This window comes from Embiotoca jacksoni, unplaced genomic scaffold, assembly GCF_022577435.1.
Source record: "Embiotoca jacksoni isolate LCO1_2020_lvr unplaced genomic scaffold, fEmbJac1.0.p SCAF_1, whole genome shotgun sequence".
Classification (NCBI taxonomy): domain Eukaryota; kingdom Metazoa; phylum Chordata; class Actinopteri; family Embiotocidae; genus Embiotoca; species Embiotoca jacksoni.
Genome location: NW_027185229.1, coordinates 19,426,217 through 19,446,165, shown reverse-complemented (window position 1 = coordinate 19,446,165; position 19,949 = coordinate 19,426,217). Strand labels below are relative to the sequence as shown.

The 19,949-nt window shown below is 40.2% G+C and overlaps 3 protein-coding genes across 4 annotated transcripts in view; 1 reads left to right on the top strand and 2 right to left on the bottom strand.

The window, feature by feature from the left end:
• The window catches only part of iffo2b (intermediate filament family orphan 2b), a 28,469-nt gene extending 17,649 nt beyond the window's left edge, over positions 1–10,820 (bottom strand). For both annotated transcript variants that reach the window (XM_069146150.1, XM_069146159.1), the window contains exon 1: positions 9,808–10,820. In XM_069146150.1, coding sequence (XP_069002251.1) covers positions 9,808–10,274 — 467 coding nt within the window. In that variant the 5' untranslated portion in view covers positions 10,275–10,820. The remainder of the gene's footprint in view (positions 1–9,807) is intronic.
• A 1,881-nt stretch (positions 10,821–12,701) lies between these two features.
• On the top strand, positions 12,702–15,256 carry mrto4 (MRT4 homolog, ribosome maturation factor). Its single transcript, XM_069146098.1, has 8 exons — positions 12,702–12,770; positions 12,987–13,045; positions 13,160–13,263; positions 13,759–13,840; positions 13,942–14,009; positions 14,098–14,249; positions 14,741–14,817; positions 14,916–15,256. Exons 1-8 carry the CDS (start codon positions 12,743–12,745, stop codon positions 15,054–15,056), a joined length of 711 nt encoding a protein of 236 aa, XP_069002199.1. The 5' UTR covers positions 12,702–12,742; the 3' UTR covers positions 15,057–15,256.
• A 123-nt stretch (positions 15,257–15,379) lies between these two features.
• Positions 15,380–19,949, bottom strand: akr7a3 (aldo-keto reductase family 7, member A3 (aflatoxin aldehyde reductase)). Its single transcript, XM_069146083.1, has 7 exons — positions 19,482–19,949; positions 18,425–18,612; positions 18,114–18,218; positions 17,602–17,698; positions 16,550–16,649; positions 16,292–16,421; positions 15,380–15,801 (listed from the first exon to the last, which is right to left on the bottom strand). The coding sequence occupies exons 1-7, from the start codon at positions 19,783–19,785 to the stop codon at positions 15,640–15,642; spliced, it is 1,086 nt and encodes a 361-aa protein (XP_069002184.1). The 5' UTR covers positions 19,786–19,949; the 3' UTR covers positions 15,380–15,639.

Here is a 19,949-nt window from a genome sequence, read left to right as displayed (position 1 = left end):
ATATTTTATTGATCTAAGCACAGACTCCAACATGCATGTGCATTTAGGGCTTGTCCGAATCCCCTTTTGCTGGTTGAACGGCAGATTATCTGAGTACAAAGGTACATGGTTTATTACCTCGTGCCCTATAAAATCATAGATGTGTTTTTGATGTAAGATTAAATAAAACAATCATTGTCATCTCCCATATCCTTTAAAATCCAGGTGTGTATGCACCTTGGTGGATTGCGTTTATAACCACAGATTTAATTCAAGCTCTTACAATAGTAGTATGTATCTACACACTCAAACAGGATTGAAGCTTCTATAAACTTTGTTTGTGTCTGGGGATCTTCATGACTTATTAGTAGACAAAAACTTCTATAGCTAAGCTACTGTAAATCCTCGCTCAATGGAACAACTTTTTATGAATTTGAACACTAAAGCAGCTTTGAGAAGCAAGTTCAGGCTGAACAAAAATGTAGACTCGCTGCAGCACAACAAGGCAATATTAAAAGAAAATGTAGCTTGGACACAATTTATTCCTGATGTTCTTTGGAAAAATGAAGGACTATTACGAGCTATTTTACTCTGATCGAAGAATCTGTCTGAATAGAGGGTTTGGAACAACACCAGAGGATCCTCCCTCCATAGTGATGGACTGACAGATAAATGGGGTTCCAGTGTTGAAACATGTCTAATCCTCCGTCCTGACCTGGCCCCACAGTGCATATTGCCACACTGACTTTTCCCAATAATATAGGTGTGAGCTTAAGTTGTTTTCACTTTGCAAATGATTATCTAATTGCTTAACTCCCACAGCCAAACCTAGCCCTCTTTTTTCTGGCCTGAGGGATGCTGCTGTCAGTTTAGTTGCAAACCAGACAAACATAAAGGTGTGTTTACAAGTAATTATCAGCAACAGAAATTACCTAAGAGTTTCTTGAAAAAAAATTATAATTGTTTTCAAAGAAACATGTTTTTATTATGGCAGTGATTCTTAAAACTGTAGGGACATGCAAAGGTGTTGCCCAAGTGAAAACACCCACACTTAATAGTTTTTTTTATGCTCACAATAGTTGACGGTTAAATGTCTTTGCGGGAAGAACTGGCAGAAAGGCACAAGAGTTTTTGTCACCAAGAGTTTCATAATTACTGATAGGCACCTGAAAGTGAGATTCTATTGCTCAGACAATTTTTTTTTGGTTGGTTATTTTTTAGACATTGTTTATATTGCTGTTTTTTCTTCAGAGAAATAACAAGAGCTCCTTTGTTTTTGCAGAACAGAGAGTTATATTTGTGCAGCATGCAGAAGAATGAGTGACACAGCGCAAAATCAGTTTTCTCTGCAGTCCTCATGCCGCGCACTGAAAACTGACCCCACCCCATTCACACTACTCTGCTGTTAAGTTGTTATGTTCCCACTGATTTACTTTATTTCTCTTCCTCTTATAGTGTCACTATAGCTCCTGAATGTTGTCTTAACGTACACAAAGACGTTTAGTTGCACAAAAACTGTACAGATTTAACTTGTAAAAACACTTGAGAAAAGAGAGCCGGACAGCTGTCTCAACAATCCTATAATAGAGGGCCTTTGAGCTGGCTGGATGTTCTGCATGACAAATGACAAGGATTTGTGAGATTCCTTGTAAGTGCATTCAAAAAGGAGCACAAGCAAGTCTGGGCCATGTTTGGGTGGAGCTGCACAGGGAGTGACATCCTATAAGAAAAGAAGACAAAGATGTTCATTTCTGACACAAATCCTCACTGCAGGGTGTGTACAGTGAAATTGTGAGACACATAATGAAACTATGAGACATCAGTGCAAGACAAATATTTTTTGAACCCCTGGGTACACACACCTGATGAACCCCACAGAGTGAATATAAAACTGCAAAAGCTTGAGTTAGAAAAAGTAAATCTGTATTTTTTTACAACAATTATGTTTTAATTAATTACTTACAACAAACTAAATTTATCAAGCTGCGAGCCAGATCTAGCACAGATTTATATGGTCCTGCTGAAGTAGAATGGACTGTATTCATATACTACTTTTATCAAAAGATTTTTACAAGCACACAACACTGAAAGCAGCAAACTATCATACAATGCACTGACCTGACAATTCTGTTTTAGCATCTCCACATGTGGAGAAGAGCAGCTGGAAATTGAAACACCGACCTTGCAATTAATGGAGGGCCAACTCTACTCCCTGAGCTAGAGCAACACTAGTCCTCTATTTGAAGGTTATCATTTAATTTTCTAATAAGTAGTTTGCTAATTTTCTTTGTCGGAACAGAATATCTTCACGTTTTCAACTGTTAGCAAAACAAGATGAGAAGATGTAATAGACAAATTGTGATTTTTCTGTTTTATAAACTAGACATTTAATCAACGAGTCGATTCAATAATTGACAATAGTCAATAATGAAAATAACTGTTAAAAGCAGCTCTAACAAAAAAAACAACATTGTATTTCACATGTAGCAAACTGCAATGCAAAATATGTTAATCAGCCACCTTAGCTAGGACCAACAGAACCTTCCCTTACAGAAAAAAATGAACTTCCCATGTTTTCCACGAGACACATTCGATCTCATGTAATGACACATGTTTACCACATGTTGGAACATATAATAACATAGGGAAAATATGTGGAAACGTTTTCACATGGGAATCTCCACGGGCTTTACGCATTACAGCATGAAAATGTTCCAAAACCCCGTTTCTCATGAACAAATTACGTTTCACATTTGCACAATCACGTGTCATGTGATCACGAGTCTTTGCACACAAATGAATGTGGGGTTTTTTTCAGTAAAGGCTAAGTTACCTGTTTCTAGACCTAAAAGAACAAGTGAGGTGAATGACTGATTATTTTTTTACATGGAGCCTGTGTGAATATACAAAAACTACAGAAACAAATAACAGAAACATTATTGTCTTGATTCTCCAGCAATCAAGTTAATGATGTTTCTGTTGTTTGCACATCCAATAAAATTGAACCAAAAGAACAAATGAATTTGAGGCATTAATAAGAATGCATATTGAAAATCCAACCACAATACTGAAGACCCAATATGTCTTTATAAAATAAATACATAAATTACAAATACATATTTATTAGCTTAATAAACAAATTCAGCATTCTGTTTGTTTTACAACTGGTCGTGAATGTTGGTCAACTTTTAACATTACTAATGTAAATAAACCTTTGCCGTACCATAAAGCTTTAAACATATAGTTTAAACCTCACAAATTGTATTTTTCATTTATATTTTGTGTCTTTGGCAAAAGTAATTTTTGCCGCTGTGAGAGCCAAAATGAAAAGGCTGCCACGAGATTAAAGCACTTCATCTCTCACTACATTAAGATTTCCAAAGAGCTCAGAGGAAAGTCATAACTGTCCTGCTGTATGTTAAGGTCAAGTGTGAAGTGCTGAGGCAGATTTAACACCGCTGTCAAGACTCTCACATACCATCCTCCTATCTGGCACATGTCTGACATTATATACAGTCTGAAGAAGTGCATGTGATTGTGTGTGTTGTTTCCAGAGGTCCCTGGTAAAACAACATTTCCTCTAGAATAACAAGCTTTTGAAATAGAGAGGCTATTAAGTCGTCATGCTGTGTCAGCACACCCAGGCAGTTACCAAAGGTGCAGGAGCAATTCAAACAGAGCAGGTCTCAACAGAAAGGCTAAGACACTGTTAAATTACTAGGTGTAAATAAGCATTGAGTCTGATGATTATGGACTTAACAAACTGTCCGTCCCTTTCTGTACTTTTCCTGCAACTGCTGCAAGAGCTTTTCCAAAACCATCTAGCAAGTAAACCTCCTGTGCAGTCAGTATGTTCTCTCTGTGCAGTCGGTGCTTACCAAAGACAGGTGCATTCCTGCACTTTTAAATATGGCAACGCGCCACTGCTCTCAGCTGTATCGATACCCATGAATAATCAACCACAGCTGCACAGCACAGCAGCAGCCCTAGACGTGAGCATGGAGGGAACAAAGGCACAGGAAAGCACGGGTGGTGAACTACAGAATGCATTTCCTTTTTTCTAATCTTTTTTTTTTTCCACCTTGTTGTTTCTTGTCTTAATAATGGTTCGTGTCCCTGGACAACTTTCTTCCTCCCTCATCGTAAATGAATTCCATGAAAATACTGCAACCAATGATTTTTGTTAGTCAGTCTATCAGCACTTTCTTTCTTTCCCACCCTGTCTATTGCTCTGCAGTCCATTGGAGATGTAAATCTTTAAAAACAGGAAACAAATCCTTTTCAGTCATTTGCTACAATACCCGATCATTGTAGTTTTTAAAAAGATTATACACATCTTTACAGAAGTAAACAGGATATTATTTGAGGTCTGCAGAGTGCTAAACATTTGGTGTTCTAGTGCAATACCTCCCAATCTTTTTGGCATGTGACTTTTTGCAGCCAAACAATTACATACTCAAAATCGCACATCACAACTCATATGTCTATGAGCAGCTGTGAGAGCGATGTGGCCTTCTCAGATTCCTATATTTAGAAAAAAAGCTAAAATATTTTGTGTTGAAGAAAAGAGCTTCTTTTCTCCTTTTCTAACTCATATAAAGGAGATTTATTTTTGGGCAGGGTGGATGGGTGGGGCGGGGAAGGTCGAGCATATATAATTGATAACAGTTCAGTCTGCTTAAATCTGCAGATGTGTTCAGCTTTTTTCGGTAGAATAGCATCCTGCCCCAGCATTTTGGTTAAGTCGGCTGACTTATTCATTCAGCACAGGTTTGCACGGTGTTTGAATGGAGAGCAGACATTAAAGCCTAGTCGAAAAGTCGCTAAATGTTGCTTCTTGACAGCATGGGCTAATTAGCATTTTTATGGAAACATCTTGCCTTATTTGCATTTTTCCTGGTATCAGATCATGTCAGCCGGCTTGTGAATCACCTCAGGTCCCCCTCAGATTTATATTGCGGTGCTTATGGTTTACAGTGGACGTGGCATTCACTCCAAATAAACTTAGGGCTCATGTTCATCGTAATTCAGAAAATGTCATCCAGTGCAAGTGTGGCTCATTGATGTATTTTTGGACAACCACGGAGGTCTACGGCACGGAGGAATAAGATATGTCAGCAGCCTTTTAATGTTTCCACAGAGGTCGATGAATGTAAAGGTGATGAAACCGACAAAATTAAACCTTCAACTGCAGCGAAGATGGCCTGTAATCCTAGACCGAGCAATTTGCCTGGAAATATACAAAAAACATGTTGTGAACTCAAGAGAAGCGCAGCACACAGAGAGGCCCAGAGGCCCAGGGACTAAAACAGAGACAATATAGACTGTAATCTGGAGCTCAATGGTCTTAGTGAACTGAGCTCTCTCTCTGTATCTCAGCAGCAGGAGGCCTTCCACTTGGAGAGGCCCTAGTTCAGTGCAGCGGCTGCGTGCCAGGATGTGGTGCAGGGCTGGCTGGATGTCGGCTCCTTGGTGCTAGGTGACGGCTTAGAGAAAATCCCTCTCCTGAATAGACGGCCTGGATTATGAGCAGGCCAGGTCAGCACCATAAACACAGACAGAGGCTGAAGGGGTCGTCAGCGCAGCACGTTGCTTTTTATGTGAAGACATATGATATTTGAAACCCAATGCAGCCTTCGGCTTTGGAATCACAGTTTACCTCACGCTAGTCAGAGTTCTTTAAGGAGACAAGCCTGAATCCTACTTTTAAAAGAGAGGCTCAACTCTGCCTTTTACCCCTATTAAGCAAAGGAACCAAGATCAAAGCCTCAGAAAAGTGTCTTCACTAAATTTGCATTGCATTGATTCACACACGGCTAAATTCAGATGCATGTGAATTATTCATACAGGAAGAACATGCCCTGGAGGCCCAGAGACTGTTCTGGTCTATATGTCCTGTTTCACCCACACTGTGATCCAGCAGGACAGTTGTTTGGCCCCTGTTCAGTGATGGAACAAACCACCAATTAGGGGTGGCCAGAGCAATGATCGGCTCAAATCCTAACCAGAGCACAGCCTTTCACTGATGTGCCCTTTAACACTACAGTAAAGTATGTCTAAAACACCAGTAGGCACTGCACTGAAAAAGTGGGTTTAATACTACAAATGATTCTGCTCTATGCATCCCTTTCTATCACCTCCATAGCGGCATCCTACGGCTCTGTTTGCCATACATTTATGACACTAATATCAACTCTATAGTGTGCTCTTTTCTTATAAATATCTTTATTTATACAGTTCTTTGAAAACTATTGCAAGTATACCAGCTGTCTTTTAGTCTTTATCTATCTGTTCGTGCTGTAATTTGCACAGTGGCTAAAAATAATATAACATGCAAATTTGAAACGAATTTGCACATTTCCGTTTTGGTCACATAAATACAGCTCACATTTGCAGCTGCTAACACCTTCTGTTCGTAATTTACAAGCAGTGTGTTATCGGCTGTCAAATACGTTCATCAATGTCAGCCACTTTTTTCATGGCTTTTTCAGCACTATCGCATGCTGGTGGCAATTACCAGCAGAGCCTCACTGACACACCAAGTGATACATTTCGTGGTGATGCGAAACAGAATGAGGGTACAGGCATTGACCTTACCCACCTTGCTTTGCACGGTCGTTTTGTGAGAGGTATGTAACCCTGAAGTCCAGACACTGTGGCACTAAGTGGACACTTTTATAAGCTGGTTTTCTGATTTATGACGCCTGTTCTTGGGACAGTGTGTGTATGTGCTGTATGCTTGTGTGTAAAAGACAGAGGGAGAGACTGGCTATGTATTAGTAGGGACACTATTACATATGACAGCAGTGAATAAACACAGCAATGTTCTGAAAGTGAAAAATCTGGTAGATTAATTGAGCATGTGTGGATAAAATCCCAAATTTCCTAAAGAGCTTTTCCTGATCTACAAATATACTTTGAAAGAACATGATTGTTCTCTACACCAAAAGGATTTTGTCTAATGGAGAGCAACTGGTTTGGAAATATAATTAAGGTCAAATGAGATTTTTTTTTTTTTTTGTAACAATGAGCAGGTCATATTACATTTATCTAAAGACGGTTAAGTAACAAGCTGAATGAAAATAAACAGCAACTGTACCTCTTCTATTTTGTGACAGTATGACTCAAACTAACCCTGTGATTGGTCTATATGACACACCTGCAGTTTATAACGCAACACTGTAGCACAATAAAAATAATTTATAGAAAAGGAATTAAGCCAATCCAAAAATGGTATAAATATTAAGAAAATAATCAAATGTACAGAAGGAAGGATTAAAAAATGTGTCAAATTAAAGATGAACTTCATTTCTTTTAAAACACATACATCAGATGTTTAAATTATACTGTTAGTATGTATTGTAAAGTATTAGCTTTTATTAGCTATATTAAGCCCTCCCGTAGATTCAAATGTTTATATTTCTGGCTCTTAAACTGAAAATATTATTAAAGGTTTTGGGCAATGAGCTATGTTTACTGTTGACATATTTCAAACGATGATGCAATTTAAATTAAAATTTCAAAACAGCAATGATTGATGCTACAGCTATCTGTCATTGCAATGTCTGCAAGCTGGTTGATAATTGTTTACACATTTTTATCTATCATCAGTATATTCCTGGTAAGTATTTTTGCCGTAAATCTGCAGCCTTTTAATGCAGTCAAACAGCTTCTAAATTCAAAATTCAACTTCATAAGCATCTGTGTTACCAATTGCACAGTTTTGCCCCAGGATTCCTTAATCAGAAAGAGATGTACTGCAAAATGACAGAGAGTAAACAACTGAGTCCTTCAAGGTACAAATGCCAGTGGTCGAATCAGAAACAGGCCAACTGGCCATCTATCTCCTCATGTGTGTGTCCACACTCGTAAACTTTTAATAAATCAGGAGGGCAGTGTAGGAGCATCGGGGGGGGGGGCCTCCATCGGGAATGAGGATGCCTTACAAAGCAGTATGTATGACACAGAGTGGAGCAGAGGGGTGGAGGGGCTGTGGAAGGGTGGATTGAAGGAATGGCCGAACACAAAGAGCACCGAACAGAAAAAGCATGGCGGGATGGGGCTGAAACGTGACTGTAGTAAAAAGGATTTCAACTGGGAGACAGAAGGAAAGCAAGTGGCCAGTGAACTCAGTGGTGATGCAATTATTGAGCTCAGAGCAAGGAAGGAAAGAGAGAGACAGGAAGAGATTGATTACCATGATTATTGGCCAATAAAAATAGGCTAAATGTGTCTTTTTCCTCATTTTTCCAGATGTAAAAAGAATTAAATGATCCTATTTGTCACTTGTGATGATCATAAAAGGAAAAGGAAAAAAGAAAGTACAGAAAACCAGCTTACAACAGCTCAACAGCTACTATTTGGGGGCCTAATATACACTTAAGGAGTGTGTGAAGTACACTATCTGGATATTTGCTAACGATAGCCTAATTAAAGAGCAAGAGATCTGTATTTTGAATTACAGCTGCAGGAGTTTTCAATTTGGCTGCTGTCCCAGTCCCTGCTGTCCATCTTCTCCAGCAGAAATGCACAAAAAAGGACATGCTGGTATTACAGGGGATGACTGGACAGGATATCCAGTTTCCCAGAGGAGTGGGAGAGCACACACATTTTATGTTACTGAGTCAGTGTGCACACAAGGAAGTCAGTGTTCGTCATAGGCAGACCACACCGAGCAGACAGAGGCCTGTAAAAATGCCTCTCTGCTTGAGTCATGACGGCAGACAGAAGCAGCCGGTCTCTTGGCATGTCTCCCGCCGGTAGCCAGCCAAGCCAGCCAGCAGTGACGTTCAGGTCAGCCGGGCACGCTGCAGTGAGTCCTCAAGGAAACACAATTCATGTGACGAAAGGAATAACAATTGGTGGAGACAGAGCCAGACAAAGGAATTTCCTCAGAAGTGTGAGAGAAACAGGATCAGTTCAAGTCTCTCTGTCTTATTAAAAGGAAATGCTTCATGTGAAATCCTATCTCAAGTGTAACTCCATCACTGTGATGTCTGTCATCTCTCTCCGCTATACTGTCCCACTACATCCACACGGGATGTAAGAAAAGTCACACCGATGAGCTCGAAGTTACAAAGTGAGGAGTAGACGAAAATACCTTCTCCAAGTCATACTCTCAATAAAATCATAATTCCCTTATTTCTGGATTATTTCCGCAACAGACTGATTAGCCATTTTGTTTTATAAAATGTAAGAAAACATAAAATAACAGACATCAGCCCAAACCACAAATATATTTTGTTTCCTCTGATGTAGACAGAAAAAGTGACACATTATCAAATTGGATAATATGAAGGACCAAAACAATTCATTGAACAATTTTCCTGATTAATTCTCTGTCTGTCGACTAATTGTTTTTGCTTAAATGTGAACCATTTAACATGAGAAAAGTGAGTCTATCTTCAAGAGCAATATTGTGCCCAGATGTAATGTAAGTCTACATTAGAACAACTTCTTGCCTTATAAACTGTGACATAATGAGTCAAACATTTGTCTTGTGGCAATTGGGAGACTACAGTGTGGACCATAATGAAGGCTTAATGAGAAATCACTACAGGGATCGTCTGTGTTTAGCTATTTTCTTATTTCTGTGCAGATATGTGAGGGCAGTGATGATGGCCTAAGGGCCCACAGCGTTTCCGGTTGGATAGTATTAATGAAAAGAAAATCATTCATTGATTTCTCTCCTCTGCAAATACTTAATTTGGAAGTGTCTTGGCCTGAGATGAAAAGCAGCTCTGAAGTGTCAGTTTTGGGGTGAAAATATGAGCATCACATACATCTACAAGCACTTTACATTAGAGCAATCATCATGACTTCACTCACTTTCTCTTGTACTCGTCCCTCTCCCTCTTGACTTTGGCCAGCACGTTATACAGAGCCCTCAATTCTGGGGTGATGGTGTCAATTTGGACCCCTACTCCATCCGGGTGCGTCCACGTCACGCCGGGCCCGTGCACGGTCTCGAAGCGCTCCCCTTGCCTCCGGACGTGGGTGAAACTCCAGATGGTGCCCGGCAATCTCGACTCGGGACCGTCCGTCTGTACGGCGACATCGCGGGCGTAAAGGTGGCGGTATTGCGTTTTCCGCAAAGCTTGCTGCAGCTGGCTTTCCAGCAGTTTGTTTCTCCTCTCCAGTTCGTGGACTTTGGCAAGGAAACAGCGGAATCGCAGGTTGAGGGTTTTCAGCACATGGATGTTGGAGCCCAGGTCATTTCGCAGGGCGCTGCCCGACCCGGTGGGGACGTTGCAGACCGGACCGGGCGGAGTGTCGGAAAAAAACATTGAGTTCATGTTGGTAAACCCAGCTATGGCTGTGTTCTGTATGAATGCAACAACAACAACAACAAAAAAACTGTTTTTTTTTTTTTGTTGGTTTTTTTTATCTCTGCATATTCCTTCAAAATCCGACTCCCCCAGGACGAGTTTCTCTTTACAATGCAGATGCTGAGAGTGACTGAGCGGCTGGAGATAGAGGGACCATCACTGTCCCTGCTGGATGTTTACCCCGAGATATTAACATGGACCCCCGCAGCATGGGTGTTCACGAGCGATCGACAAACCCGAAAAGTCCTTTTAGAGGCACAGAGGGCATCATCTCCTGAAGGAGCGAGAGGTTTGACGCAGACCGCAAAAACCGGCAGCACTTCCCGTCTCCCTCATCTCTTGTGTTCGCCTTTGCCTTTTGCAGGAAGCTGTTGATGCGGGTTCATATAGCCAGCCGACAGAAGAAGACGGTCCACCTTCTTTCTGTATCATCCCCTGTTTACCGAGGCTCTATCCAGTACTCCATGTGGTGTGGTGAGGCAGGATGCAGCGCCGCAGAGCCCGGCCTCCTGGCGGATCATGTTGCAAAGTGCTAAACTCGGCACTATCACCTACATCCGCCCCTCCCACCTCCCTCTCGATATCTCTCCCTCCCTCACGCGTTCACGGTGACGGTGGGATCGCAGACATAAGCCTAATTAATAGGATGAAGTAGACTGCACAACAACTGTTCCATTTAATTTTGCTTTACATTTTATATCCAGGCGTGACATTTGGTAGGCTACTTTATTAAGTTGTCTATTATTTGTTTGTTTTCAATCAATTAGTTGGATGAATTGTTGCTCATAATAACTGGAATTAAGAAGATGCACTTGACATCCATGTTTGTCCAGATTCATACAGCTGTTTATGCGAGTGAAAACTTTGAAGCAATCCATGTATTTACATCCTTGGCTCAGAAAGTTAATTCTGATAGAACATAATGACAGGAGACAGTGATTCCAAATATGGATGTTGCTGCAAATAAGCCACAATTTCTAAAACATGAATGTTTCACACACACAAAAAAAAAATCTACACAACTGCCACAGTTTCAAGGTGGAGACCCAAGATTAGTGCCATCATTTCAGGTCCGACCAAATGTGAGATTTGTTCACATTCTCCCCTTCTGTTCCCAAGTTTTGGCATTGTGTCACGAGAATGTGAGGTAACAGTGGCCTTTGACTGTGCACCCAAATGTAGGGCATACTTAAATCCAAATGAATGGTTTTGTCACAATTTAAGTAATCCTTCGAGGCATTCCCGAGACTTTCAGTTTGAAATAGTGGATGAACGTGAGGTAACAGAGACTTTTGACCTTTGTTCCCCAACATCTAATCAGTTCATATTTGGGACCAAGTCAATGTTTGTACCAAATTTGTAGGAATCCCCTCAAAGCGGTTCTTGAGATATTTTGTTCAAGAGCCTGGGATGGATTTGAGTATGTACATATTGTTTTTATACCTGAAAACCTAATGCCTCCAGCTATTAGACCGTATTCTATTCTCTAATGATTTATAGACTCTAACAACTGTATATAATTGTATTCTGTGAGTGTATTATACTTCAGCCTTATATTTTACTTCGACTCGCCTTGTCTTTTATTCTCTCGACTTGTCCTGTCTTGTCTCGACATGTCTTGTTTTATCCCTTTGTTCACTGGTATTACCATTATATCGAGTCACTTTTACCCAGCCCTGCAGATTGGGTAAAAGTGACTCAATATCATTTGTGTAAAAGATGATATCACTGTGGATGTACTGTAACTGTTTTTCATAATGGTTTGTTATTACACCCATTAAAAAAAGAAGTAGCCTAACTGAAATTGATTTAATGGCCCTGGTGCCTAAATTACTCAGATCCCTTGCCATCCGAATACAATTTACATATTAAAACACAGACTTACAGAACATGGATTTATTTGTAAATTCAAAAATTTATTTCTTTACTGCTGTAATACCATGCACACTTGCAGTACATGCTGTTGCTTTGACTCAGGAGCCCCCTAGCGATTTAATTTGCACATAATCCCTATCAGTTCAAACCATAGACTGCATATACAACGCAGTTTCACCCTATCGTGTTTGGGGGCTCAATCAGAAGAGACCACGAAACATTTTCCTGTTGATAAAAATGTATCTACTAAAATAAGTAATTATGTCATATGCAAGCTCAGGGTCAAACATCCCAAGAAGTGCGATCTATTACACATATTTGATTAAAATATTGCCAATGCCAACATCACTTTTAGCTTAATTTATACAATTATTATACGTGTAAACACTTGGAGCGTAAGAGAATGCTTCCATTTAAAAGTCCACGTGTTCTTCCCTTATTTAATTTTTTTTTTTTTTTTTTTAGTCGGGCACCACATGGTCAGCTTCACCAAACAGAAACATTTGGGGTCCTTTCACTTCACGTGTGCGTCTGCTGCTCTGCCATCGTGAGTGGGAACCATGCCGAAGTCAAAGAGAGACAAGAAAAGTGAGAAAATGAACGCTTAATTTGTAATACGTACTATCAGATCGACTTGTTTAAAGCTTTAAACTGGACTCTTTGTTTGAGAGACTTATTCTTGATCCGTAAAATATACCAGAAGTGATTTAACAAGCTAAACCTACTCTTAGCATGGCTGTAGCTCTTAACTGCTGGCTGACGTCGATAAACACATCGACTAATTTTCGCATGTTTTCCCCTCAGTTTCCTTAACAAAAACAGCCAAGAAAGGACTGGAGTCCAAACAAAAATTAATCGAGGAGGTGAGTGTTTGTTCACCATCCAGTGGTGAAATATCGCATTGTTAAACTGGGTTAACTGTAGCTGTTCACTTTTAAAACTTCTACAAATTATTTTTTTTTTGTTTCTCCCTGTAGTTACGGAAATGTGTGGACACTTACAGACACCTGTTCATATTCTCCGTGGCCAATATGAGGAACAACAAGCTGAAAGACATCAGGACAGCCTGGAAACACAGCAGGTAACAGTAACTCTGCTTCACGGTACCCATCACTTGTAGTATTAGTATCATTAGTTTAAAAGTTTCTGAGAACATTTTAAATGAGGAGCATATAGTCTTTCCTAAAAGAACACATTTAATCATGATGCAATATCACCAACCGGGAAAAATAAGAAATGGCGTGTGGAAGTTCTGCTATAACTTTTTAACATGGGAAAATAATAATCACAGTAAATCAATGTGGAGCTTCTTCATGTCATGTTGATTATTGTTGGTCCTTACATCAAGTTTTATTTCTGCATTAGTACCTACACTTGAACTTGTGTGTTGCAGTAGACTGTGGTGAATCTTGAGAGGCACGTATCTCTGAATTCAGGGCAGCATTTAAGTGTTCTGCGTGTTTGTATTTTTATGACATGGGACACTTGCTTTCTACCTGTCAGTGCGTAATCATGCATTTAAGTTCTTAAAAGTGTCTCTGACAACAGAGCGACTGGTTTTGTCTTTGTATCACAGATTCTTCTTCGGCAAAAATAAAGTCATGGTTGTTGCTTTGGGAAAAAGGGATACAGACGAATACAAAGATAATTTGCACAAGGTAAGCAAGGTTTTAATAGTGGTGTTAAATTTGAAAATGTAATGATAACCACCAAAATGTATCAGAGATCTTAATTCTTTATTGCCTTTGTTAATGAACAGGTCACCAAGTATCTGCGTGGAGAAGTGGGTGTGCTATTCACAAATAAAACAAAGGATGAAGTACAAGAGTAAGTACGGCTCTACTAAATTAAACAGCTGTTGCAGTGATTCTCCAAACGTCATTCATCAGTTGACTGTGATGTCTTCTACCTGCAGGTATTTCAGTCATTTCAAAGAGATGGATTATGCTCGCGGAGGCAACCAGGCACAGATGGATTTAACATTAGATGAGGGACCTCTTGAACAGTTTCCTCACTCAATGGAGCCCCAGTTGAGGCAGTTGGGGCTTCCCACTGCTCTAAAGAAAGGTACGATTTAAACCACGTATTTTTCTTGCTGTGCATAAATCTCATGAATAAAACTGAACAAACAATGTGATAATCCTTTTCTCAAAGCTTACCGGCGTTTATCCCCAGGCCAAGCAGTTCTTTCTGAGGACTTCCATCTTCAATGTCAGGCCCTGCAGTTTTTAGCACATTCTGCAGGGATGAATGCATTTCTGCCTGGATTATTTTTTTTCCGTCATGAGCAGCACTAAACTGTTTTTATGGCAGCAGGAAAGTGTATGTGGGATTGACTGTAAAAAAAAAAAACAACTAAAAAAACCCAACAATGTCCATGTTCATGAATGGGTTTTTGAGGGTTTTTTTTTTTTTTTTAGATTAATGGAAGTCTGTGGCCTGAGCAACATGAGGTCTCAGTGCACCAGACGACACAGCTCTCTGCTCTGAAAGATCATTTTTCACATCATTTGAAAGTGAAACATGACAGTCTCATTTTGTATCCTCTGTTATGAAAGGAGTGGTAACACTGCTGAAGGACCATGAGGTCTGTAAGGAGGGAGACGTGTTAACTCCTGAGCAGGCTCGCATTCTGGTGAGTTCTTGAATAAATGTAAACATTTTGACAGTAACATACAGAACCCTATTTCATTTGACTGATGGTTCAAATTGGCTCCTTTCTTTTGTCCACAGAAACTTTTTGCTATTGAAATGGCAGAATTCAAGGTGGAGATCAAATGTATGTGGAACTCGGAAACTGGAGAGTTTGAGAACATGGCAGGCAAGGAAGAGCCGATGCAGCAGGAAGACGACGATGAGGACGATGCAGAATGAAATTTCTGCAAGTGCAGGATCTTGTCCACATTCATTTTTTAAAAAAAAACTTGTTTTTGCCTTTAACAGCAGAGGGACATTCATTTTGAAACCTTTCATCCTGACTGCCAGTGCTGCTCCTGGAGTCTGTGCCTCTTTCATCTGTCTGTCTTTTTTGTTTCTTTTTCTTTTTTTTTAAACCTATAAAACACAAACCGGTCCTTTTACTTTGATTATTTTCTTCTTTAGCCTTGAACTGAGTTGTTCACTTGTTCGTAGTGTTACACCAACCCAGCTCATGGCTAATATTCATGTAAAGAAAACATTTTGTTGATGTGAGAAAATTTAAGGCAGACTCCTAAAAATTTATTTTCCTCTGAAAATACATGAAATTGTCATTTTTACATTTATACAGTAACTTAAATCTAATTATGTAATCCAAAGGTGTTCAGTTGATGCATTCAAAAGAAAACAACTCATCAGATTTGAAGAACAAGATTAAAGTTTGTAATTAAGGAAAAGAGGGCTGTAGCAGATTTGTTTTCTGATATTTGATTAGACTGTAATGGAGATTTTTTTTATCACCACAGTAAATTGAGGGTCTTCATCTGAAGTAGTTTGGACACTCGTGAGCTACGAGATTCCAGGCTTCATTGAACGCATCGACCACTCTCTGATCCAGAGGACCCTCCTCTGCGGCAGCCAAGTTTTGCTGAAGTTGCTCCATGCTTGACATGCCGATGACGACTCCATCGCCAAGATCACCCTGTAGTAGACAGTAAAAAATTGTATTGTGGAGCTACAATATAGTTTTGATGAGGATATTTGGATGGTAAAAAGGTTTTCAGCAGTAGCAACTTGTCAGCATGCACAAGTCTTGAGCAGCCTTAAATCTTCAACTGTCCATCAATGAGGTGCTTATTTTGTTTATACAGTTAAAGCTATGCACATCTTAGTATTTTATTTCTAAAGGATGTATTTTAAAATTCTGTGGGTAAACACAGTAAATGTAAATACAAGTATAACAGGAAAAAAAAAACCTAGTGACTTGTATCCTACACAAGTGTAAAAAAACCCAACATGGTACTGAAAAAATACCGCATTGCAATAGTGATCAAAGACTAAATGATGCAAGATAAGGGCACTAAATCAAACTTAGCTCAGTAGTTATCAGTTATTACACCCCATAGTAATAATAACGACTCACAAGAGCCTCGAATCTAATGTCACTGCAGCTATTCCTGTACGGTGGGTACCTTGAGTTGGGAGTGGTGGTACATCCAGCGTATAGCAGCAGAAGTCATGGAGGGTTTCTCTGAGCTGTACACCGTCTCCAAGGTCTTCAGAACCAACTCTATGGCCTGGAAATGACTCTGCTTCCAGTATCTTAGAGGAAGAGAACGGTCGTTACTACTTTCTTTTCCAGTGTTGACAAAATCCCAAACATGCAACAACATGAGAAGAATTGTTGGTGGAGAAGAAAAAATTTCAAAAACAAAGTGCCGGTCTTTCACCTGTCCCTGTACGCGGTAGCCCAGTTGTTACCAAAGAATCGTCCTGCAGGCTGAGAGCCATCTTTGTCTTGGTAATGATACTTCCCGGTCAGAAGGCCACCTGGCAGAGGAGGAAGTCGGCACGTTAAACAGGTATGTGTGCGCTCACTGCTTTCATTCTAGTCACATTTTGAGTAAAACTTGCAGTTAATGTCGAAACAAGACTTAAGACAGAAAATGGTAACGTTATTGTGCTAACATGCTGATGTTTATCAGATCATGTTTACCATGTTCACCACCAGTTTGGATTTGATAATTTACCTTAAACTCAACGTATATTTAAGCTCAATGGGAATGTCATCCATTTTTCACATTTACGTCCAGAAGTATTGGACAAATCTGAAGTTCGAGGATGTCGCTAGATGAAAAGTGATCATCGAAGAGTGCGATTTGTCCTCGGAGAGACATGAGTGTACTTGTGCAACAAATTTTTTTTATTTTATTAATCCCCAAAGGGAAATTTCTTCACTGCAGCGGGGGGGCTCTCATGGGGGAGCTGCTGCAACGGGCTGCCACTAACGCGGTGCCAGGTAACCTGACGTGCATGTTTTTGGATGATGGGAGGAAGCTGGAGAACCCACGCAAGCACAGGGAGAACATGCAAACTCCGCACAGAAAGGCCCAGGACCGGATTCGAACCCGGAACCTTTTTGCTGTGAGGCGACAATGCTAACCACTGCACCACCGTGCCACCCCCATTGTATTACAATAGTTGGGTGTCCTGTTTTTCTCTTCAACTTAAAATGATTATCCTCATAGTGGCGCAAATGGGGGAAAGTCAGAGGATTACTAAAGTTAAGTTCAATCATCTAAAAAATATGTCGATCAAATTTCATGACAGTTTTAATAGTTGTTAAATTATGTCAAGCTGATGTTGGCATCTGTAAAGCAATGCTGCTAACATGGCTAAAAATAAGGACGTGACATGAGATATGTAGCAGCTTAGTATTAATTGAAAAAAAACAACTAAAAGGCGACTGCGAGGTGTACCACAGCGAACACGTATACGGTACCTGCTAGAGGATTGTACGCATAGAATCTCATTCCATAGCACCTCAGACATGGCAGCAGCTCTGTTTCCACCTGTCTTGTAGTGGCATTGTACATTCCCTGGGAATGTAAATGAAAGTCAAACAGGTCATGTGAAAGTATAATGAGCACTTAAACATTAGGTCTCGAACACCTAATGAAACGATGCTTTACTGATCCTTCTCAGCTTGACGACTGCTACTGCAATCAAACAGATGTGGCGGCACAAACATTTTATCGCAAGAATTTCTAGAACAACTGCGATTATGTTAACAGTCACAGAGGGGTGAAACATGGTCGTATGTAGAGCAGCTGATTTATTCTAAGATTAATTGGAGATGAGGTTCTTAATTGTTTTTAAAAGTCCTTTTCCTTATGTTTTGATGCTTTTAATGGTTTTATGTGAAGCACTTTGAATTGCCTTGTTGTTGAAATGTGCTGTACAAATAAACTTGCCTTGCCTTATATCTTTTAACTATAAGACGTGAAATAGTACCTGATACACAGTGGGAACGATCCAGTTGTTATGTCTGCAGATGCACACAATTTCAGCCACTTCCCATGATGCATAGTTCGACAGGCCGAGCTCCTTGAATTTTCCCTGAGGGTGGTATTTTAACATGAAATCACAGTTTAATATAATCTTGTCACGTAAGCATAAAGTATCTCACGGGTGCAATATCAACCGTTTTACAATTCACACACTATGGACAAATATGTAGTTGATACTTTTGGTGTGTCGTGAAAATGTTTCAACATCATGTTTTGAGGTTTTTACTCAGAAAATAAATTGCCTGGTCTGCGCACCTCCTTGTGGAGTTCGTTGCAGGCCCTCAGAGTATCCTGGATGGGGTTTTCGTGGTCAGGGGCGTGGAGGTAGAAAAGGTCCACGCAGTCGGTGCGCAGCCTCTGGAGGGAGATTTCCAGCTGGGAGCGCACACTCTCTGGCTTCAGCGTCTTCCCGTCCCAGGGGTTGGCCTTGGTAGCTAGGCTTACTGCGAGTGAATGACAGTACGTCATTTTCAGGTTAAGACATCGTCTCAGCACACCTCAGAGGCTCTGTATGAATGTGTACAACATAAGTTGTGCAGTTTGCCGAACCGCTGCATTTCAGAGGAAAATATTGTACTTTCTACTCCGCTGCATTTATTTACCAGCTTCAGTTACTTTTAGGATGAAGACTTGACTTGGAATAATATAATAAGCTTTTAAAATACAACACATTTTTTTAAAGATTAAACCATTGGTTTCCAACCCGTTTCTCTTCTGATGTTTTCCAAAAGTCAGTGTGTAGTAAGGGTTGAATGAACTATTATTAATATAATGATGCCATACATAATAATATATCAGTCGGAGGGACCAAACCAGTATTTGTACTTTAATTATTTTGCTTGTGTGCTTTTTATTTTATTTTTTGTAATCATACAGGACATTTAATGAAGTAATTTTACTTCATGGTACTTTTACCTCTGAAAACGTATTTCACTACCAGTGCAGTTTAGGAACATGGATACCTAAATTCCCAAACAATGGGCCAGGAGCGTTTTAAAGGGGTTGAGCTTGATTTGATATCATTGATCTGCTTGTATTACATAGGCTATAGTAGCTATATATAAATGAATTTGAAAACTACAGTATGTAAAAACTAAAAAAAAAAAAAAAAAAAAAAAAATGTTTACTTGAAAAGTCATGTAAACATTGCCTTGATAAATAGTAAACATTAGATGTTACCCACAATGCAAAGCGGGTGCCAACTAAAAATTCAGCAGGTACTTAGTTACGTCACTTTAGACTCCCAGGTGTGCGGTAAACACACAGATTCTCCAGTACTGGTGTTTGTCACCGATATGTGCCTCCAGAATACCTGTTTCAGGAAGCTCCATGCCTCCTATGACCGTCTCCGACTTTCCATCCACGTACATGAAGGCCGTATCCAGCTGCTTGTGTCCCCTGCCCAGGAAAGCCTTCACCATCTCCAGGCTCTGTTCGGCGTCAGCTCGGCCCCCAAACGCCATAGTTCCCAGTAGCGAAACCGGTCGTTTAGCAGCAGACGACGACGACGACGACATGTTTCTACGAGCCACGAACCTCGGCAAATGTACGAGCAGGTCTTTGACAGTGTGACTGTGTCGGAGCGTGCACAGTCCGCTAGTTATTACCCAGAGCATGCTGCAGTGCAGCAGTGAGCATGCGACGACCGGGGGGGGGGCAAAGGTCGTGTTGAAAGTAGCGATAAGGGAGCGTCGTAAAGTTACTTAATCGGTTTGAAACGGAACATGTGCTAATTTAAATTATCAAATGACATAAAAACCTACTTGGCTGCCTTTCTTGG